This window comes from Rhinatrema bivittatum, chromosome 18 (genome assembly GCF_901001135.1).
Source record: "Rhinatrema bivittatum chromosome 18, aRhiBiv1.1, whole genome shotgun sequence".
NCBI lineage: Eukaryota > Metazoa > Chordata > Amphibia > Gymnophiona > Rhinatrematidae > Rhinatrema > Rhinatrema bivittatum.
In genome coordinates, this window is record NC_042632.1 from 30,109,336 (window position 1) to 30,132,947 (window position 23,612).

The 23,612-nt window shown below is 43.0% G+C and overlaps 1 protein-coding gene across 3 annotated transcripts in view; it reads right to left on the minus strand.

Annotated features, from left to right (window-relative positions):
* Nucleotides 1-652: 652 nt before the first annotated feature.
* LOC115079872 (START domain-containing protein 10-like) overlaps nt 653-23,612 on the minus strand; it is a 56,494-nt gene continuing 33,534 nt past the window's right edge. For 2 of the 3 annotated variants that reach the window (XM_029583816.1, XM_029583818.1), the window contains exons 2-6: nt 16,413-16,656; nt 10,329-10,432; nt 9,841-9,958; nt 7,277-7,329; nt 653-1,615 (exon numbers count right to left, since the gene is read on the minus strand). In XM_029583816.1, coding sequence (XP_029439676.1) covers nt 1,385-1,615; nt 7,277-7,329; nt 9,841-9,958; nt 10,329-10,432; nt 16,413-16,656 — 750 coding nt within the window. In that variant the 3' untranslated portion in view covers nt 653-1,384. The remainder of the gene's footprint in view (nt 1,616-7,276; nt 7,330-9,840; nt 9,959-10,328; nt 10,433-16,412; nt 16,657-23,612) is intronic. The other variant, XM_029583817.1, reaches the window with a different exon arrangement.

The following is a 23,612-nucleotide window of genomic DNA, read 5'->3' on the forward strand; positions in this document are numbered from 1 at the left end:
AAGAATGTGGGCCATGCTCAGCGCTTTTTGCAGGGTGAATAGATCCCCTTTCTTGTTGGTCCTTTAAAAGGTATTACACCCTACAAAGACTCCCCTTTCCTCCAGAAACCAGACTGCCACTCGTACTCGAAATTGCCATTTTCAGTCCCATTTACAGAATAACTAAATGGCCCCTCTAACCTGTTCAGCAAAATAGTCAAATGTACTCCAAACAACATTTTTCTCTCTGACATTTTTCCTTTTATTTTGTGAGAAACGGAAACATGGGGATTAACACATTAAGTACAGCTGGTGGCAGACACCGTACCCTTCCATTGAAGTGAAATTCTGGAGTACACACATGGTAATTGCAAAATATGGTTTTGTTGACCAGAAGTAAGAATATAGCTTACCATTCTCAATATCAGAGAAAAAAAAACTGTAACTCCAGAAGCTCAGAGAATGACTCTCTTTCCCTCCTTAAGGGAGGAAAATCCAGAACCTTGGGTTCACGGTGGGACTGTGGGACTGGAGTAAGTGTTCACCCTTCTCTCCTGTCACTCGCACCCTGCACCTAGGAGCCCCTGGCAACTAGCAGTTCTGGCCTAGATGAGTGACTCACCCCCCCCCCCCCCCGAGCAGTACAGGAGCCGGCCCGCAGAAACACCAGAAGTGACGCACTAGTAATTTATTTCAAACATTAAAAAAAAATAAACAAAAGCAACAGGAAACCAGGCCCATCCATGGGCCAGAGTTGGTTGACCTCTTCTGCTGCAGGCCAACATGTCTACATAAAGTTTGAAAGAATTGTTTTTACTTGTGGTTTCTGAGCAGGCTTGCCCTTTCAATTAACTCCCCATTTCTCACACCTCCTTTCAGAGAAGTGAGATTAGACAGCACAGAGGTTTTGTGAAGGAAGAGGAAGGTTAATGGGGAAGTATTAGCCGAATGAAGGCGCGGGGGGGGGGGGGGGGGGGGGGGCGGGGAACTAGATGGTCTTTGTAGATACAGAGAAACACTGGAGGAGTTTTGGATTGGCAGGGAAGGGACAGAGGAAGATTTCAGGAACTGAATGTTTCCCAAGGAAAGTGCAGGTGGTTTGGAATAAGGCAAGGTTGGTTGAAATGGATGGACACTGGAATGCTAGCGGGATGGAGGCCTGGAAAAGGTTTTCAGTCACGGAGGTTGGGGAACAGCGAGTGCAAGAACTGAAGAAATGTCGAGTTAAAACCTTGCCTGCGACAGGGGAGAGTTTCAGAGAACGGAGAGAGAGTTACAGGAGAAGGCTGGAGATGGCTGGCAGAGAGGTCTCGAAGCGGCAGAGCACTCCTGTAAAGGAAGAGAAGACTTTGGAAGAGCAGAGCATGATGTTGGGAGGGATACGGGCAGCCGGAGCTGGTTCCCATTACGCTTCCTTAGAGTCGCCGTCTTCCTCGTCGCTGATGTGCATCTTCTCTTCGGACACACCGCTCTCGTCAATGTTCTCCAATTCATGTGCATGCTGTATCGCTAGCTCAGCTATGTCAACACTGGGCAGCGTATTCTGCTCCGGGTACACCCAGGGCTTGAACTCGGGGTTGTGCTTTCGCTTCCACTCCGTGTACTTTAATCCAGCTTTATAGATTTTTTTCATGGCCTGCAAAATATGTAAAGGCAGGATGAATCCAGGCTGGTTTAACCATTAAACAGATTAGGAGATTGCCTGGGGTGCGAGCTTTTGAGGGGCAGCAAAGAACCACAGCAGTCCCAGCACAGCAATACATTTTGACAGCTGCGCAATCCCACAAAGCCGTCAGTGCTATTAATCACTTTGTCTTCGCGTCTTTCCTGCACACAAACAGCCACACCAAGTACTGCTTTTCACCATGGCTTTGTTTATTTTTTATATTTTAGGTTTTTTTTTAAGCAGTTTGAATCGCATTCAGGCCGAGCCAATAAATCGGAACGGAAAATGGGCGCTCGGGGCTGAGCGCCAGCTTTCCTAACACACGCCCAGCCACCTCTCCTGGGTGCGCAATCAAATATTTAAATGAGGGGGGGGTGTCACACTGCAAAGGAGGTGCCAGGGACAAATGTGCCCTCCTAGCACCTCCTTGGGAGCAGAAGCCCAGGAGAGGCGGCTGTCAGCGGGCTAAGAAAACGGACGCTCAATTTTACGAGCTTCCATTTTCCTGACCTGTGCACAGCCATAGTTAGGAAAACGGACACTTGTTAATTGAACCACCAGCGCATTTAAAATTTTTTTTTTTTTTTTTTTTTTTTTTTTTTTTTTTTTTTTTAACATTCTTGTCCTTTTTGTTCCTCTAACTTAATATAGCCACAATATTAAGTCAGAGGAAGTACAGAAAAGCAGTATTTTTTGCTTTTCTGTACGCTTTTTGGGCTGCTCAGAAATTAACGCCTGCTCTGGGCAGGCGCTAATTTATGAGGGTCGGGCACACATTTTTGGTTGTTGTTGATCTGGGGAGAATAGCTAATAGCCTCATCAACATGCATTTGCACGTGGTGAGCTCTATTAGTTTCACAGGGGGTTGGATGCGCGCTTTGGACATTCTAATTTCCTTATAGAATAAGGAATTGCATACGCGTATCCAAAACCCACGTCCAGCCATGGGTTAAACAGTGCGCTCGTCTTGTATGTGTCTATCCCTCTGACACGACCTAAGCTTTCAGTTTTGTTCCCATGGTTTAGGCTGTGGTGTTGGGAACAGGAGGGGAGGGGTGAGGCTGAAATGGATGGCAGAGCAGAGAAGACTTCTGTTTTTATCTACAGATTGCTACTTCTAATTGTGCTCTCTCAGTCTGTATTTAGTGTTCTGCATGTGTGACTGAGGTGAGGTATTCTGCTAACATGAAGTTTCTGCGTAGGGATCTGTACCAGTCCTACTTGTTTTGTTTTCGTAATAGGAAGTGTGCTACATATTCGCTCTGTGTTTTTGTTTTGTTTTTTTTTTTGCAGGGTTTTGTATTACTTCAGTCTGGAAATGAGATAAAATGGTCTCCCTCTTCAATTAAACTGCACCTATTACCCCACCTTTGAGACTTTAAATGTTATCCTTTATTCTCCCCAAACGCGTGTTGGTCTGCTTAAATAGATTGTAAGCTCCTCGGAGCAGGGCCTGTCCCTTCTGTTTATTTGTACTGTGCTGCTTACACCTTGTAGTGCCATAAAAATGTTTGGTAGTGGTAGGAGTAGTGATGTCCGAGTACCCGCTTTTCATATGTAGGATTGATGCTCTTTGATGTCTGGGAGTCAATGCTGTTTTGGGATGGAAGGTTTGCTATATAGGTTCTGAGTGACGTTTGTTTTGCAGGGTTCTGTGCTTCTTCACAAAATACCTGGGAATGGAAGCAGTATGGGTCACTGTTACTGAGGTAAGAAAGGAAACAATCTTTTTTCTTTTTTTTTTTTTTATGGTGAGTAATAGGGGGAAAACATTTGCCTAGCCAGTTGTTTCAGAGATTACTTCCAGTATGGATTTTGTGATATTTTTGGAGTCTAGTCCCTCAAAGCACAGATGACACTTTAAAAAAAAAAAAAAAATGGTGTCCTTATGTTCTCAATGTCTGCACGTATTTTGTTGGCTAACTTAGGTGCGATGTTACAGAATTACTCCCTAAATGTCAGAGTATTTCTAGATTTTGGGCTCTCTGGTGATGGATACGCCACGGCTGAGCAGGTCTCACGTCTGCTGGTGTAATACAGGATGGGCCAGCTCCACCCTTTGCAGCCCTGCACTGTACTGCTGCTCTGCTTTTCTAACCAGGTCTCACAGAGTTTTTAAGAGATTTGCAAAAATTTGGGTCAAAACCGAAGCCTTCAGCAGTGAACCAAAGGAGAAGCTCCGAAAAGCTGGCCATGCAGGGCACTTCAGTTTCTCTACCCTTAATGCTCAATTCCATTTCTTCAGTGCTGTACCAAACATTTCTAACACTTGTTCTTTTATACTGCTTTTTACTATTGGCGTCAAGTGTCTGCTTAATGCTTATTGGTGGTTCGATTTGTGTCTTAGGTGTTGAGAGCTGCAAATGAGAAATAACAACAATAATAATAATACAAATAATAATGATATCAGTGGGGTGGGTGTGGGGGTGTGTGTGTGTGTCTTTGTTCTTCACAACCAATATCGAGTCTATCTTAGTTTGCCTTACTGAGGCAGCTGGGAGTTAATTTAAACACTGGACATTTAACCTCCATTCAGAATTGCAAACTGTGTGTGGGTATTTAGTCTGCCAGCCTCCGCCTGATATTTCCACCCTATATGGCATAACATTGCATTAATTAATTCATGAGCAGGTTCCCATTCTTAAACTAATATAAAGCCTTTGGAATGTCTGCTCAGCATTCATTTAACGAGGCAGGAACTAAGATACAATATTGAGTTTCATAAAGTAGTTTTACAGCCATACGTCACGTGAGGGGCTTGGAAAGGAGACGTGTTGATTTTACCGATTTGGGATGTTACTCCCTAAAGATGGAAATTCAAGTGCTGCTTTGATCTGGAGAAGAGGAGATCCCAGAGAGGAAGAAAACTGCTTTCTTTCAATCCCATTTTACCAGCCAGCGATCTTTTGTGTTTTCCTACTTTTAAAAACATTTTCTCCGCGAGCTCTGATCACTTTCTCTCTCTTTTTTTTTTTTTCCTTTTCTCTTCTTGTAGGGCGATCAAGCCGGCATACTGTTCCTTCATTTCCAATGAAGAAGACGTGGACAATTCATAGGGACTGTGAGAAAAAAGGCCGCTCTGTTCTGGTGAGAGTGGGATGATAAGGGCGCGGGGGGAGGGGGGAATATAAAAAACAGGGTTGGGGGAACAGGGTTTGCCCCTTGTTCCGTGGGTTTTACGTAGCTGCCAAGTGAAACCATTTTTGGAGACAAATTTTTACCCTATTCTGGGTTTCCAAATTCACATTCCAGTGCACTGAGTCCTGCCCTTTCCATTGGTCATCAGCATTAGGAATACCTAAATGCATCTAAATTAGGGAGACGTACAGCTTTAGGAAGAAAGGAACAGGCAGAGCCAGTCCTGGTTTTATTTGCTTTGCATCTTGAAAAACTGGAACTGCAAGTCCAGACGTGCAATATAGCAACTGGAATTGGCTCAGTCTGTTCCTTTCAACATGGAGCTATAGGGTCAACTTAAATTAATAAATACACTGGATATCCAAATAATGCTCACGGCACCTTGCAGCACTATTAATAATTCAGGTACAATGCCTGCCTCCGCAAAGAGCTTAATTTCAAGAATTCAGGTCAAGCCTATAGTCTCCCTCCAAAAACCTGGGTCTGTTAGCAACTGAGTTTTATGTATTTCCTTCAAAACAGGCAGTTTGTTTACAGTGTAACTGCAAGTAATTTAGTATATTGAGATTTAAGTCCTGTGTTTTTAAAATTGTATCTTCGGGCAGTGTGGATTTTGGTGTTCTGAAGTCTACATGAGGAGGAGAAGTTAAACAAATAAACAAACAAATAAAAAGAATGAACATTTCAAGTTGACAATACTAGTTTGATATTAAATGGTTAAAAGGGCCTTATGATGAAAACCATTTTAAGAAGTCAAATGAGAAACATTTTTTAAATAAATAGAATCTGAAAAGTTTATTTCCCTTCCCCTTATCTTTTTGGATATATGTTGTAAGAAAGTAGAAATAAGATTGCAATAGTATTGGTATTTTTGAAGAATATAAAAGCTTTAGAAGTACTGAATAAAAGAAAATTAGCTTAGAACATAAGAATGACCATGCTGGGTCATACCAAGGTCTATCGAGCCCAGCATTCTGTCTCCGACAGTGGCCAGTCCAAGACACAAGGACCTGGCAGATCCCATAAAGTAGATCTAATTCATGTTACTCCCAGGGATAGCAATTGCTTTCTTTAGTCTATCTGGCCAATAATGTGTTATGGACTTTTCCTTCAGGAACTTGTCCAAACCTCTTTTAATCACCGCTATGCTTGTCACCTTGATCATGTCCTCTGGCAACAGATACCACAGCTTGATAATGCGCTGAGTGAAAAAGTGCTTTCTATGATTTAAATGTGCTGGGTGTTAGTTTTATGGCGTGTTCCCTTGTTTTGGTACTATCTGAAAGGGTAAATAACCATCCTTTATTTACCTGTTCCACTCCACTCATGATTTTATAAATTTCAATCACGTCCCCTCTCAGCCATCTCTTTTCCAAGCTAAGGAGCCCGAGCTGGCTTAGCCTCTCATCACAGGAGAGATGTTCCAACCCTGTTATCATTGTTGTTGCTCTCTGCATCTTTTCTAGTTCTGCTATGTCTTTCTTGAGATGGGGGTGAGCAGAACTCCACACAATGCTCAAGGTGCAGTCGCACCATGGATTAATACAGAGGCAATATGATATTGTGTTTTATTCTCCATTCCTTTTCAGATCATTCTTAACATTCTGTTTGCTTTTTTGACTGCCACCATGCACTGAGCTGAGGATTTTAATGTATTGACCACAAGGACTCCAAGGTCCTATTCCTGGTTAGTGACTTCCAATACAGAAGTCAGCATTGTGTACCTGTAGTTGAGATTAATTTTTCCCTATGTGCATCACTGCAGTTTTCCAAATTAAATTTCATCCTATTGTGGATTGACAATTGGTTAAAAGATAGAAAATGGAGAACAGGGCTAAATCTATAAAATGTTAAAAATGCCAAAAAATGGTATTCTTTGGGTTGAGTTAGTGTTTGTTAGCCAAAGTTTGATTGTTTTGGATGCTATGTTCTTTTTTGATTGTTTTCATCTGCCTTGGGGGCTGCCTTTAGATTTAGGATATAAAAATAAATGGAAATATAGTGACACTAGGTAACTTATTTTGAAAAGTTTTGTTGCATTATTTTGTAAGGATGAGATTAATTTGTCACAGGAAAACCATTCTGTTTTACTGTGAACTGGTAGTCGAAAATCATCTCTTTCAAAACCTCAAATCTCTTGGGTATCCTGTTTGTTTAGCTCCTATGTCAGATTTTCCCACTGACAAAATTGGAGAGCAACTAGGGGGGTTGGTGTGTGTGGGAAAGGAAGTGTCAAAATATGTGCTGTGGGCATTAATTAGCTCTGTATCTCTTTAATGCCAGCTGTGTCTATGTAAAAAGAAAGTTAATTTGTCTTCTGTGATGCCTTATTGTGGCATACGCTGCCCATTAATGCTGAATCTTAGCATCTCCTGTACCTCCTCCACTTTCACCTGCTGCATTTCCAGAAGCGTTTCTAGCTTTCACTTTTGTAGGAAATTGCTCTTTTCCTTATTAGAATAAACAGGCTGAAGAGCAATGAGGTTTTCTTACCTTTGGGGCCACAAACTCGGAGACTTTATTCACCACCCATTTTGGTAAAGAGCCTGTGAGCAAGCAAGATGTCTGTTACTACTACCGGCCTGCACATTCGACACATCTGTGACAAAAATGGCTCCGATTCTACAAACACATAGCATGAGGTCTTTAAAAACATTTAGCTAAGCGAGCCATGTGGGACTTTTTTTTCTTTATGTGCAAGATCACGAACCAATAAATCACAATTAATTCTTCAAAGCTGGGCTGATTGCTTCTCATTCAAAATTAGAGGCCGGCCGGCGCATGCAAGTTACGAAGCAGGCCGGCCTCGTAACTTCAATGATAACGGTAGGCATAATTTCAATGATAACAGTGGGGGGGGGGGGGGGGTTTAGATAGGGCTGGGGGGGCGGCAGAATGAACGGAGGAAGCCTGCGTGGCTCGGCACTCACAAGTTGCACAATTGTGCACCACTTGCGCGCGCCGACCCTGAATTTTATAACATGTGCGTGCTGCCGTGCGCATGTTATAAAATCGGGCGTAGATGTGAAGATCTGCCCCACAAGGTATAAATGTGTTAATGGGAATATATAGTCCACAGTAGCTGGGGATTTAGATGAGCAGATTAATAATTCTCTTTCTGCAGTTCTTCAGTCCCCAGACGAGGTATGTGATGTATATTCAAAAATTCATATTTCATTCCAGTTCCAAAAGTGAACAGTGGAAACCATGGCAATAGAAACAATAATGAACAGACACTACTAAAGACTATATAAGCACATATAATCTGTTATGTAAACAGTACATCAGGAAATAAAAGCTGAAGGGAAAGAAGCTTTCAAACAGGTACTAATTCCCAGAGTGTGAGATAAAATGTTTGTAGTCAGTACCCCAGAAGATGGCTGCAATAGACCTAAATAAAGCCTTTAGTGTTCATTGATTTTGCAAATGTATAATTTTCTTACCATCATAGAATCTGCTCTCTAACAAAGAATCTTTCCTTTGCTGTACTTGGAAACTCTATTTTTTTTTATATTAAATGAGTGAAAGGGAAGAAAGCAGATCATCTGACTCACATTCAAAAGGTGTCACCTACAGTAACTAAGTCAGCATTTCAAAAGACTTGCATGCAGACACACCATGGTCATTTTACTGGGGCGAAAAAAAATCCTTTTGTCTTTTACAAAAGAAATGGACTTCAGAAGATTAATGCACTGAAATCCTGTAAGGATGTAGACAAAGAGAACACATGGTTGAAAATTAAACTCTCTTAAATTTGGTATTCAGTATTGATACTGAACCTTTTGCATAGGAAGGGTAATTTTCAAAAGGATTTCTGGAGGTAAAGCAGTCTGTTACATGTAGAATCGTCCGCCTGCTACGCCAGTAAACGTACATGCATTTATCACGTATGCATATGTTTACTCGGTCTGAGAGGACGCATTCTTGTGGGGCAGAACTGGGGAGGAGTTTGGATGTGCCTACATACGTCTACATTTTAAAAAGCATGTCTCTACATTTTCAGTGTGTGCAGTGGACATTTCTGCTGCATAGTAAAAGGGGAAAATATAATTCAGTTGTTAATAAATACAAACCACTTATGCACGTAAAGCTAAAATATAAGTATAGCCAAGTTGGGTCAGACCAGTGGTCCATCTAGCCCAGCATCCTGTAGATAATGCAGATAAGAGCCTCTGTGGACACAGAGCAGTGTTGTAACTGCTCGGTGTTGAAGCACCATTAAGAAAAGCATCGCAGCAATGCGGGTAGGAGCACAACCTTCACGTTACTGCTGTTCCATACTTTTTGTAGTAATAGATTAATCTAATCAAACGTTTCCTCGAAATGACATATCTGCAGTTTCCTTGTTTTCTCACATACTACATTTGCAATGCTCGGGGTCATTTAGCCTGTTCATTTCAACATAATAATCACCGTCTTTAGCAAGGGAGCTAGTAATGGATAAAATAACCAGGAGGAAGAGCAGGTGCATGGCAAATGTCTAGAAACATCTCCATCTGGTGGCCAAATGATACAAATCCTAGTCCTCATTTTGTGGACCCACAGCTTCTTACAGCTCTTTTGGCTCATTTGGAAATGGGACTATGGTGCCAGATGTCGGTGTTTTCCATTGTTAACCCTTGCATTTAGCCCACTCCTTCCAGAGATATTGTGACTCTTGGCCCATGGCCACAGATAGGAGCTCTCTCTGCAATCTGTTATATATAGGTCCTGAATCTCAGCAATACGTGTTACTGTTGTGTGACATCCGAGTCACTCTCCTGTAGGCTGTGAGGGAAGCCTCTGCAGCTTCCCCACCCCTTGCCAGCCCGAGGAGCAGAAGCTGGGCTCGGAAATCAAACCTGGGTCTTCCGTATCAGGTCACTCCCTATTCCTCATCTTGGTAATGCTTCTGGTTTTAACTCACTTGGATTCAGCTGTCTCCGTAACCGTACCTATCCCAAACTTCTACCTCCGGTTCCTTACAGCTCCAGATCATGGTAAAGTGCAGAGAACATCTATGATGAGGATGTGGATAACCTTTAGACCTGCACTGCAAAAATCAAAGGCACATTTACCTTTAGGATCAACCTGGGTCAGATAATAGAGGACACAGCCGCTGGATCCATTAGCCTTGATTAGGTAGCCTGTCTGAAGAGATACAGCTCTTACAAAATCTTTTCGGGGAGGGTACTTCTGCAGAAAGAAAAAAAAAGATAAGGAAACAGTCTTTTTATGGTCCAAAGATGGAGAAAGAACATTTTAGTTTCTTAGCCTGATTCTGACGGACGTAAACCACATCCTGACTTGGATTTCTTTGCATTAAAAGACTGCGCAGTGCAAGGCTCGAGAATGTAAAATACAAGTGCAATTGTGTATTCCTGCCGGAGGATTAAATGCCTCCGAGTGTTAACCAGGCTTCTGTAGAAGCAGAAAAGTTTCAGTCTGGCATCCAGTCAGCAGTTCCAGGAACCCTAACCAAAACATATGGATGTACGAGCAACTACGTTATTGAAGATGCTAATTTAAGTGGAACCCCCTAGAAAATGCATGGGGTAAAGCTTACCGGGTGCTTGACGGAATAATTGATTATCATGTAATCATTGCCAAGTGGTAACCAGGACCGCAGTGTTACAAAATCCCTGTTCTTCAGTGGGCTCGGACACTTCCCTATAAGCAAGAAACTTCCATTAATTTCCATGATTTTTCAGTTTAGCTGCTCATGGAAGAAAGGCTTCCTTTAAGACTACTGTAAAAAGCCAGACATCTAAAAAGGTTATAATCAATGGTTTCATCATAAAGACTATGGGCTGCATGCACTTAAGGGACATTTTGTATCTATGAGACACCTGCTTAGTATGTAGGGTCCTATAAGTCTGATTTCTGATTCTGTTCAGATACTTTGGGCTTGTTTCATGTCGAGGCCTCCACTGGCTAAATAGTAGCCAAATATCAGCCGTTTTTGAATATCCAAGTCACAAAAGGGGGAGTTTAGCGCTAATTGCTGTGTCAAAATGTTATTCAGAAAAGCCTGAATAGAGATATTTGGAGGGCTCAGGTTGCAAATCCCTCCTGTACTTTCTAATTATCAGGCTCCTCTCTGCCTCCACTGCTGCCCAAAAGGTTATGTCTGCCACGTGAGACTTCTACACTGAATATTTGTTCTCCAGTTCAAAGCAGAAGTAAGTTCTGCCATCCTCCCTATGGCCTGCACAAGTCTGATTATTCCCTATGGGAGAAAAAGTGTATTTTTTTCTTTTGCTCCCATGGAAAATCGCAGGAGTCGGTCTGGGCCATTCATGGCTTTTACTCTGTCTGGAATGGAATGCAATCAGATAAAAAGGGTCAGGAAAGAGTCCGAGAAAAGCCCCATTCTGGGTCAGTGTGGTCTTAGTGGCGTAGGTGTTGCCTTCAATAGTTTCCAGCTTTTCATTGCACGCTACTTTCTGTCCCTGCTGATAGCTAATAATAGCTACCCCATGTTGACCTGGCTGCTTCTTCCACCACTCCTTTGCCTTTGAAGAGTTGTACAATTGCACCTATCCATCCACTAGCCCCCCCCCCCCCCCACCCCGATGACCACACCACAGGCTTTCTACCCATTGCACTAATAAATGTCAGCCAGGGCCAGTCCAAGGGTACCGGGTGCCTCAAATGAATCATTAATCTTGAGCCCTCCTCCTTACACCCCTGCCTATCACAGCAGCTCCTGCCTGGCATCTCCCTCTCCCTCTCTGCCACTCCTGCATTGCCCACAGTACTCAGGTTCTCTTCTTCTCGCACTAGCATCCTTCTCTTTCTCCCCTTCACTCTCTGCTCAGCACACCAGCATCGCTCCAGTCTCTTTCTCCCCTTTATGCAGTTGCCCTTTTATCCTCACTCTTACTACCTACCTGCCTCGAATGCTTTTTCTCTCTCTCTCTCTCCACCTTACTCTCCACCTTACTCTCTCCTACTCAGCATTCCTCTTTCTCCACCCAGCCAGCTTCTTCGCTATCTCCGTACCTCCCATTCCCAACTTGCTTGTGGTGTGCTGTGCTCTAAAAGTGAGTAGGCGGCGTCTGGAGGTTCCAGGGTTCTCGCTGCCTCGCTGCCTCGCTGCCTCCCCCCCAAATATTTACACAAACTAGGCAGTTGCTTCGGGAGCACCAAACAGAAGAACCGACCCTGATGTCAGCAAGGTGTTCATTGCACCACATTCTTGTCCATTAGCATTTTCTCGGGCCAGAGGAGACAGCTGTGAAGCCCAGAGAGATGGGAGCAGATTAGAAAGATGAGGACGGAAAAGGGTCCGCTGCAGGCGTAGCATGCCAGATAGCTTACAAAGAGGCCAACGTAATAAAACCCAATGCTGAAATTGGAGTTCAATTTTAGCGCTGGTGGTAAAAAAAAAAAAAAGGGGGTCTCCGTGCGCTGCAGTAAGTTAATGGAATGCAAATGCCCCATGAATTAAAAAAAGCACGCTTGAAGTAAAAAAACACCCTTTGTTTTACTCAGTGGCTATTTGCTTACCCATAGAACTGCAGATTCATGCTGAAAACTATAGTGGAAGCCAAGCGGCAGAAGGGCCAACTTGATCCAACCTGACCTTCTATTTACAAGTGAGAGCGACCTGAGAAGGGTTTTAGCTTGTTTGGGAAGGGAGGGGAAACTCGCCAGGCCAACCCAGCAGACTTGACCTGCCCTGCCCGTCTGAGTGGGGTTTGGTGCCATCCTAGTCTACTGTGAAACGTTTAACTCCTGCCTCTGACCAGGAGGCACGTGAGGCACGCTAGGCACCCTCCCCACCAGCATGCTTCCTTGCACTGCAGGGTAAGAGCTAACTGGCTTATTACCCTGCAATTAGCATGAGTGCACTATTCATACTGCGGGTCTTTCAGGGTGGGCATTTTTAGCACTAAAAGTCGTATTACAAACCCAGTAAGGCTAGTGCAGAAAATCCCTTGCTAAAACATGTATGAACACCTGCAGTAGACTCAGTGCGGCTTATTACATCGGCCCCAAAGAGGCTCATTTACTCAAATGTGGAAGCTCCCACACATGGAAAGCTTGCCTGAATCCCTATTTGTGAAAGTTTCCATATATTTGGCAATTTGCAATAGCAAACTATCAGGCATAACCCACTATAGGTGAAAGTTTCTTTAAATTCGGTTTTTGCTAAAAAGGCAGCTACTTCTCAGTGAAGTGAAGTTATTCTTTTTGCTGGCTGCCCTGTAGCTAATTTCTATGCCAGTGTTTGCTGTGAACGTAATTTGCATTCGTAGCAAACTTTTGTGGGTTAGCTCATTGGCCTCGAAGGGTCCCAGCTCCTCAGAAGGTGGGTGGTATGAAAGTGTTATTAGAACGAAGCTGATCATTTTATATGTTACCCGTGTATGTGTTGCTGGCCTATTGTGACAGCGCTGTGAGAATCCTCATTTCAGGAGCTTCTCTGTTGAAGGTACTCCATGATATGCCATCTAGCGATAGACAGAGCATCTTTTCGCCCTGCTACTTTGCTCTAGTTTAAGGGCATTGGAATTGTCAGACCTCTACATGGGAATGTAGAATGCTGCTTCCTCAAATTAATTTAAAAAATGTGTTTAACCATCCGAGTATGGCACGTTATAACAGGACAGCTCTTTATCTAAGATAGCGATGGTAGAGATGGAATTCATATAGATACTTGCTCTGTAATACAGTTTGTTTTTTTTCCTGTGTATATGAGAGGCGAAGGGATAAGGAAGCTCATGCACAGGGAAATGAAAAAAAAATTCCATGGTTCAGAGCAGGGCGGGCATGAACTGCATCATTAGGACAATTTTCAAAGGGATCTAACTTGGGAAAATAGAGCTAGATTCCAATTGATGAAAATTAGCCCCAACATAGCAAAGAATCATTCCCAGAAAAGTGTTTAGGTTGGAAGCATTGACTGTGCACAAAAATTTGGATTTTCCAATCTACGTGGTGGATACTGTTTCCATGCATTCTTTTAGCAAAATGCTTCCTCTTGAAAATTCGCCTTGTACAAAACTACCTGCATGCCCTGCTGCTCCTTATAAGCTTATCATTGCCCAAAATCACCACTATTCAGCCTCCTGTGAAGCCTCTGCTTCAGGTGTCAGCATAGTGGTGAACCAAGGGGGGGGGGGGGGGGGGGGGGGGGGGGGGGGGGGAGGGGGCGCAACAGCTCCCAGTCTTCTCCAATCCCCATGTGTAATTGTAAACCAGAAGCTTAAGATTATTGTTCTTGCTCTGACTAGCAAAGGTGAATTAAACTGCAAAGGGAAGAAGAGTAAAGGGCAAATGGTTATGTGAATTACTTGGCAGTACCTTTGTTGGTCAAGAAAGAGAGGGGCCAATGCAAATTATTTCCTTTGAAGCCTACAGAAGTCCTTCTCACCTATGCAAATGATAAATTACCCTCTGGCTCCACTACAAGGGGGTGGGGGGTACCATGGCTGGAAGCCAGTGGTATTATACACTGAACTGCAGCGACACCAAGTGGACCTTGCTACAATTGCTAGGATTAAATGGATATTTCCACAGAAGAAAAATTGAGTTGAATGGACCTATGGTAGTTCTTGGAATCAGAGCCAATGAGGAGCAGGGGATTGATTGTTAATGGTTCTCTTTTGTGTACAGTCAGACAGGCAGAGTGAGGAAAAGACAGAAGGACATACCAATGAGGAGAGGTTCCTACCCCAGCCACATGGCTGCTACCACAAAGGAAAGAGCAGTTGCAGATAGATGGGAAGGTTTCTCATAGCCATAGTCTATTAAACAGTAATTATATAGCAGTGCTGAGAAAGAAGTGGTTTGTTATTTTGTACTGAGGGAAATGAGTGTGTTTCAAGTATTTCCTGACCTTTTGTTTCATTTATAGCTAGAAGGGACAGTGTTTAGAATAGTGTCTGCTTACATTCAGTATTAGGTTGACTTAGTTGCAGGGAAATTGGGAAGATTTATCATGATTTTATGTAGAGTAGAGGGGGAATTTATATTTTTTTTTGTGAGAACTGGAATTTCCAATCTTCTGTGAGTATGTGTGAGAGAGAGAATAAAGTTTGTGCGGGCCCCCTAATCCTCGACAATCTCAGGGGTGACTGGAAATCAAGATTTCCAAGGTATGGACAGCAAGGGTGCTATTTGATATATGTGCTGTTTTTAAATATTTTATGGTGCTTGGGAAATGTTTTAAAAATGTATATCATTTTAATTAATAGAAGTTATTCTATTTGTCAGTATTAAAATATTATTAGTATGGATTTACTATTATAATTTCTGCTTCATGTTTCTTGATTTTATTTGTTTTATGAAGAATCGTGGTTCTATTTTTCCACTGTTACACACTGAGTCTGACTTCTTGGGGTTTCCATTTCAGTTTTTGTCTGCATATTGTTGGTTCTAATTTGTGATCCTTTATTTGGTGAGCATCTGTCTGCTCTATGCATGTAACCAAGGAGAGAGATTCTGTAGCATGTAGTGTCTGTGTAGGGATCTTTAGAAATCAGGTTTGTTTTGTTTCCCCATTTGGTGGTGTATTGGTATTCTGGGACAAGTGTAAAATTTACCTGTACTTTTTCACAGGTAAGGTTCTTGTTGTTTGAGTCCTTGGTGTTACTACTTTTGCGTTATGATAGATTTGCTGTATAGATTTTGAGTGTCTTTTTTGCGGGGTTCGTGTTAGTTCACAACATGTCTGGCAGTGGAAGGTGTTTGTGCTGTTATTACTGTGAGATGACACCAGAATTTAAAAATATCTTTTAGTATGATGAGCTGTAAGGGAAACATCCAAGCTCCATAGTTGGGGAAAGTCTGTGAATGCACAGCGAGTTACAGAACTGGACATGCAGGGTTTATATTGATATTCTGTCCCTTCCTGTATACATTCCAGACTTCACTCTCATAGCCATATAGGATTAGCTGAATGAGGCTATCAAAAAATTCTAATAGTAGTTTTACTAGAAGTGTGAACTAGCCAGCTTTTTAAAATTACACAGAAGACCCTATGAACTTTCTTATTAAGACTTTTTTTTATAGCCAATTTTAAAGCAGGGGGCCATGCTATGGCGGTGAGTGTGATATGAGGAAAAGTCATTTTGGCTCCCCCCCCCCAAAAAACAAATTCTGTCTAGAGTCGCCACTGATTTTATGTGACCTTAAACATTAGTACAAGAAAGATGGGGGGGGGGGGGGGGGGGGGAGGGAGGGAGGGGGCTGGAGAGGCACATGAATGCATTGGTCCCCGGGCGCCGGAAACTCTCGGTACGCCACTGTATCAGCAGGCAACTTTTTTTATTCACCAGTCTCCCTGAATTCTTATTTGCCAGGGCCTCAGTTCCTGCCCCAGAGTGGGTGAAACAAACTCTTTGTGATATTATAATTCTCTGCAAGGCTTTGGATAGCAAGCTGGGTATAAAGCTACTTTAGCTTTCAGATTTTCCCCATTATAGTAAGCATTTCTTGACTATTCAAGGAAGGATGTTAAATTCTTTTGTGGATCCATGAGTTCTCTTAGTTCCTTCAGCCTTAGAAAGGTAAAAGTGAAAGGAGGATGAGAGAGAGAGAGAGAGAGAGAGAGAGATCTGACAAACATTGAGGGACAAATTCCCTTCCTCTCAGTGCCCGGACTCCCTCACATAAAAGGAGGACACAAGCTTCAGCCTACAGTAGTAGTAGTAGTAGTAGTAGTAGTAGTTCTGTAACAGTAGTGTAGCCTGGATATCTCTTGGAGGCTCCTCAGTTTCAGGGAAAGGATCCTTACAGGAATAATAACCCACGTCTGCATTGACTGTGAGTCTCCCGATATCGTAGGTCTCAATCATGTTAGTGTCCCATTTCTTGCGGTAGGGGGTGTCGTGGAGGACATCGTAGAGAGTCTCGGCAGAGACATCCTTGCATACGATTCGCATCTGAAAAATAAAAGAGCCGATATTAGGATTTAATCAATTAGTGCACCGCCCACTCTACTGCCTGGCGATGTGCATGTAATGTAGGTTTATATGTCTGCGTTTACACGAGCGCTTTTCCATGGTGGCATGCATTTGTGCACGAATATGCCTCTGTGATTATAGGTGCTGATGTTGCATCATATGCGTGTTTGTAGAGCGTGCACGGTCGCCCTCGCCTGGCCGGGCACAAGTACGCACATCACTTTCACAATGGGCGTACTTCTAACCGGGTTATAAAGAGGCATCCTCGTGGTGTGCATTTAGGTGAGGGAGAAAAAGCGCAGGTGCTCGACATTTTCAGATGTATGCGCGCAACGTTACTCCCTCTCAGCCTCCCGCACAAAGAACAGGTGCCAAGCATTTGGATGCTTTTCGCAGGTGCACCTTGTGGCTTCTCATGTTCAAAAGGGTCTAACACACGTTGCTTCCCTTTGGAAAGTGGCTGCAATGTACGGGGCTAAAAGTGCCCGCGTGGACTGCAAATAATATGGGCTATGCAAAGTTACCCCGATATGTAAATTCCTCTGTGGTTACACTACCAACAGTCTGCTTATTATGAACAAATACACCTTCTCCTAAACATGTGTTTACATGCATGCACTCCTTGTAATCATACATGCTTGTGCTTTGTGAGTGCCTCCTTGCATTTCTTTGCTGTGTTGTTTACGTGCTCTTTACATTTCTGTATTTGTTTTGTGTACTCGTGTTATAAGATCTCCATGTGCCTCTGCATTTCATCATTTATTAAAACAGAGGTCCGTATTTAAAGTGCTGGTAAGCTATCCAGATAACTTTATCTGGATATTCAGTGGATCTTATCCAGATAAAGTTATCTTTGAGTAACTTCAAGACAGCCTCTCTCCCCGACCAGCATAACTATAACTGGGAGGTGCTGACTGGCTGCAATTTTACCGTTCCCCGGGGCTGCCTCCAGCCTCAACTCTTTTTTTGGACATTTCGTGCAGACAATTTACCAGGACACAATATCTTCATGCAGCAGGGGATTAATTTAAACTCTGAACATTTGCCACCAAACTTCCAAATTTAGCTGGACAAATCTTTTGCAAATGGACCTCTTTTATGTACTGAATATGCTAATTACAATTATTTTCAAGGTGTTGTACAGCTAAACTGCAACTCTCAGTTTACTGCAGCAGCTCAGGGATGGCTCATGTAATAAAATTAGAAAATTCTATAGCAAAGTTTGTGAAATTCTGTAGTAGTTCATAAATTTAAATAATGCAAATGCATTTTTCCATAATAAAAATGAAGTCATTTTCCAAGTTTGATTGTATATCTGTATAATATAGTCAGTTCTTTTGAGGTTTTATGTTAGGAAGATCTCAGATAGTGGTTGGGGGGAGGGAGAGGAGAAAGAGGTGATCTCAGGAATGGGAGAAAAGAGAGAACGAGAAAAAGGAGATCTTGAGGATGGGGGATGGGGAAGAGGATGGAGAGCAGAATCTTCTGGGATGGAGTGAAAGAGGGATGTTCTGGGATGCAGGAGGGACAGCAGGGAAAGCACGGACGTACTTGCTCTTTTAAAAATTCTCCCATCCAGACTACTCGCACACAGTTCGACCTGCTGATTTATGCACAGAACTTGCTGGGTAAAAAATGCGCGCAGACTGGAAAATGCCAAAAAGTATGTGTGTAAATCCCAAACCCCGCCCCCAAGAACACCTCTTCACACCGTGGGCAAAAGTACACGGGCCCCCATGCGAATCCCATTTCCGTGGAAAGGGCTTTGAAAACGACCCTCTGAGAGGCCCGTTACCTTTTACTTTAAAATCATTTATATTCCACCAATCCGCAACGCTTGGTGGACCACAACAATATGTTCACAATCTTGAACACAGCATAAGACAAATGGAAATAAAACAAAGATAGGCTGACAATGTAAATGACCAAACTAACATAAAATAAACTAACAATCCAATTTTCCAAACTAGGCTAAAAAAAAACAACTATAAACTATTTTGAACAAAGTAAAGAATGTGTTTATCTTTAAAATGGTGACAACAAATGTTGGGCAGAACCTTACACCCCTTGGGGATAATATCCCCAACGTGGAGACCAGCAACAAGACAATCTCTGAGCTAGTCTCAACCTCTGGGGTTTCATAATGGGACATTGTCTGACAGACGTCACCACAGGCAAACAACAGGACCTGGATGCCTAAGGGCTTTATTTATGCAACATAAAACCTTGATGTGCTCATGCAGACCAACTGGTAGGCAGTGCATAATTAAGGAATGGACATAATAAACAGTGCAGGACAAAGCATGGCGTCATTAATTGCGAGGGGAACTAACTAGAGTTCCCAATCAATAAGCAGCATTGTGTCAATAAGCCAGAGCCACGGCAGCATCCTGCAGCTCCCACTTCCTGTGAACCTTGCTGTACAGGAAGGGCAAACCCATACATTCCACACCCCAGCAGGAACTGCCTGCCAAGGTCCCTGGGCAGAAATGGATGCCCTGGGGCCAGAAGGCTGTAAGGGCAAAGGGGACCTGTTTACAGCCGCGGTAGCCCTTCGCTTGAGGTTGAAAAGGATGCTCTGATTCTCTCAGCTGCATTAGAAGGTGCCCTTGGGAATCGAGGATGAATCTTGCTTGCTCAGTGGTGGAGACTGCTCAGGGACTGTTTCATTGCTCGTTTTCAGCTCGGCTGTAATGAATTGGGAGAGGCCGGGTAACTCAAATATGCAGCATGTCTATACCACATATTGAACTATTTTGTTTAAATGACTGTACTTCCTGGTTATGTAATGTCGGAAAATTTAATAAAAAGATATACAACAACAACAAAAAAAAAAAAACAAAACAAAACAAGACAGGCCAAGATGCAGCTCTGCGTGTGAGGAGGAAGGTCCATGACAATTAAATCTTTCAACATGCAATATAGGATAGGAAAAGGAGAGGCTTTTGGGGTATGAGTTGTACTGTCTGATGTTGTGTGTGTGAAAGAGTCCGGGGACAAATAGAGCATTCTTGTCGAGGAGTCAATAACATACAATAGAGGGAGACTATGTATACGTGATGGATTCTCATTGTTGATAGGTTCAATTACATTTTAACACCCAAAAGTCCCAAAAAAGGATGCATATCCACATGTGAACATATTTTCATGTTTTTACAAGTCTGAAGATCACCCTAATTTGAAAATCCAGCAGTACCACTTCCCCTAAAAACCTTCCACTGTACAAACCTTCAGGAGAATCTGTGATGCCTTAGTTATTTGTGTGGGAGAAAGCCTAACAGCAGGAGAGAAATGAGAGAAACCTGGGAGAGGCAGGGAGGGCCTGTCTGCAAGCGTACACAAGAGAGATGGAGAGAAAGGAAGAGAGAATGAATGGAGATGGGATTTGTAGAGAAAAGGGCTAAGGATGGAGGCCAGGAGGCAATGACTGCTGAAAAGGTAAGCTAGAACAGCAGAAAGCTCTGCGGGCCAGACTCTGCAACAGAAACAGAGATGCACATTTCCCAAAAGTAACGAATGAGCAGATAAAACTCTGCATAATCCTGGGAGAAGCAGGAGAAACAGCAGCTCTAGCAGCAAAGTGTGTTGTACCCTGCCGCCAGGCCAGAAGAGTAATCTGACCAGGGACAATAGGGACCAGCACCAGAACCTGGAAACTGTCCGCTTTATTCTCCTGTCTGTACCCTGTCATTTTATTTTACTGTTATCACGTTTATGCATGTTTTTCTCTCATTTTCCTTTCTATTTTAACCACTTTATGCATCCACATATACAAATTGGTATGCCAATACATTTTTCTGAATCAGCATCTGAGTTGCAGGGACTCTGCATGGGTGGTTCCTAGTCACTGCCACGTTCCGATATAACAATTGGCTTCATCAGATGAGAAAGTGCCTGAGAATTAATGTGCTGAGCATCTGATAAACGGGCCGATACAGTACAGTGCGCTCCGACGGACCGCACTGTTAGCCGGCATTTGGACGCACGTTTGACACACTAGCTTTACCCCTTATACAGTAAGGGGTAATAGCGCATCCAAAACGCACGTCCAACCCCTCCCCCCCCCGAACCTAATAGCGCCCGCAACATGCAAATGCATGTTGATGGCCCTATTAGGTATTCCCGCGTGATTCAGTAAGTAAAATGTGCAGCCAAGCCACACATTTTGCTTTCAGAAATTAGCACCTACCCAAAGGTAGGCTTTAATTTCTCTGGGCACCGGGAAAGTGTACAGAAAGCAATAAAAACTGCTTTTCTGTGCACCCTCCAACTTAATATCATGGTGATATTAAGTCAGAGGTCCCGAAAAGTTTAAAAAAGTAAAAAAAAAAAAAAAAATTTGAAATAGGCCCGTGGCTCAAAAACCGGACTCTCAATTTTGCCGGCGTCTGGTTTCCGAACCTATGGCTGTCAGCGGGCTCGAGAACCGAAGCCGGCAAAATTGAGCATCGGCTGTCAAACCCGCTGACAGCCGCCGCTCCTGTCTGAAAAGAGGCGCTAGGGACGCGCTACTGTCCCTAGTGCCTCTTTTTACCGCCGGTCCTAATTTAAATAAATTTACTTACTGTATTGCACGGTAATGCGCACACAGGAGAGCGGGCGCTTGCCCGCTCTCCCGCAATTTTTACTGAATCGGCCTGAAAGAGAATAAACCTTTTACCTGTTCATCCCTGCGCTTGGAGGGATGGAGGGCCGTCCTCTTAAACCAATGACTGGGAAAGTGACATGAGAGGAATGCAATTAGGCATCAAATGGAGTAAGCCTTATTAGTCCTGTTAAATGAAATAATGTTCTTGATCTTAATCCACCTAATTCCATTATTTGCGTTGCAAAGAAACATCACCTCAGTGGACATCTGATAAAGGAATAAGGTGGCTACACGTATCAATAGCAGCTTTGTATTACCAGGGCCCTAACGTTTTCGATGTCCGTCAACACAAGCTTTTATGGACCTGTTAACCATTCGGTGCCTGACAGCTGATTTATCCATCACCGATTTATATTTGGTGTTATGAAATTTTCCAAAGGACATTAGGGTCCAAAGGGTCAATGAGTGTTGAAAGGATTATCAACTACAAACATTTTTATTTTTGCTTCTTCTTAAAGCTAGGAGTAGGGATATATTTCTTTTAGTAAAAATACAGTGCTCGTGTCCATTACAGTGGGAATAACTGTGGCATAATGCAACCCTTTCACAGACTACACATGTTTTTTTTTTTTTGTCGAGCTGATGTTTTCCTCCTGCTCCTTTGGGCTTCCAGCTCAGACAGAACCAGGGCTGGGATCTGGCTTCATGTGTAACCAACCAGGGATTTTTTTCCGTTTTATATAGTAACATAGCAATGATAGCAGAAAAGGACCAAATGGTCCATCCAGTCTGCCCAGCAAGTTTCTTATGGTAGTAACTGCCACTCCATGCAGGCCACCCCCATGTTTCTGTTAAGGTTAGTAACTGCTGCTCGGTGCGGTTAACCCTTAAAAAAATGAATGCTAGCAACATTTTTACTGTGTGTTGAGCTTTCTTGAAAATTCAGGCAATGCTGCTTGAACGTGCTTTGCTCATGGACTTGGCTGTAGAAGCAGTCCCGTGATTTTTCCCTTATGTCTGTGTATCAGTACCACAGACCATAAAAGTCAGGGCCCGTGATGGTTGTCATCTTAATCCAATTCCCCTTTCCCCACCTGCCCGCCAAAGCACATTGATGTTGCAGTTGTGTCAAAGCATCAAGGCTTATTGGTTAAGGGCAGTAAATTCCATGCCTTCTGTTAAGAGTAGTAATTGCTGCTCTGTGCAAGTTACCCCCCTGCTTATCAATACCCCAGGCCCTAAATTCAGGACCCTCATTGGTTGTTATCTGAATCCAATTCCTTTCCCCCCCCCTGCCATCGAAGCAGAGAACAATGCTGCAATTGCATTAAACCAATGCCACTCCTGACCCCTCCATTCTCACTTTGTTTAATTTATTGAATCTTTATGTTTTTCTGTTACACCGTGGTGTTACTCAGTCTTAACTGAATGCTATAATGGACAACGTCTCTAGCTGAAAAACATTTTTTTTTAAATAACAAATTGCATTAAAAGCATCAAGGTTTATTGATTAAGAGTAGCAATCCCCATGCTTTCTGCTAAAGGTATTTCTTTAAAAAAATTCTAGAGTAGGCAGACTAGATGGACCATTTGGTCTTTAGCTGCCGTCATTACTTTGTTGCTACATATCTGCTGAAAGAAGCTAGGATTTATGCCATAAGCACAGGAGAATATAAAGACTTTAACAAATGTAACACTCCAGTGGCGACCCCAGCATCATGGTGCTGAAGGTTTAGTTCAGGTTCCAATTTGTCCCCATGTTCTCAATCTAAAAAAAACACCTCAGAATGAAAGAGAGGAAACAACAAGAGTTTCACATGATTTCTATGTACCACAAAAGCATGCCCTCCTACTTCCTGACTTATCTAAAGTGTATTAGTGCCAGAATACTCTTTTGTTTATTATATACTGGTCAGGCTCCTGCAAGACTCTGATCTTATGTTGGCCACACAAACTCCTCACTTGAAGCAACATGCTGGCTGGGACCATGATCAATGCACCTCAGGAATGCACTATTTCCCTCTCACTTCCGCCGATCTTGAAGAGGGAGGAGGAAGGGTAACGTGGGTACTGCAAGCTGGATAAAGGCTAGCAGCGAGTGAGGAACTTTGCATAATAATGTTAGAGGCTCTTGATTAGCCAGTCCAAAAGAAAGGACGCTCACTAACAGGGCGATGCAATACCATGCGCTCAGGCTAGCACACCGGTTGACGCGCGTCCATAAACACTTATATAATAAGGAGATCAGCGTGTCGAAAACGCGCAACCAAACAAGCGCAGAGCTAACAGTGCTTATCACATGTAAATGCCATGTTGATGAGGCTATTAGCTATTACCCCCTTATGTA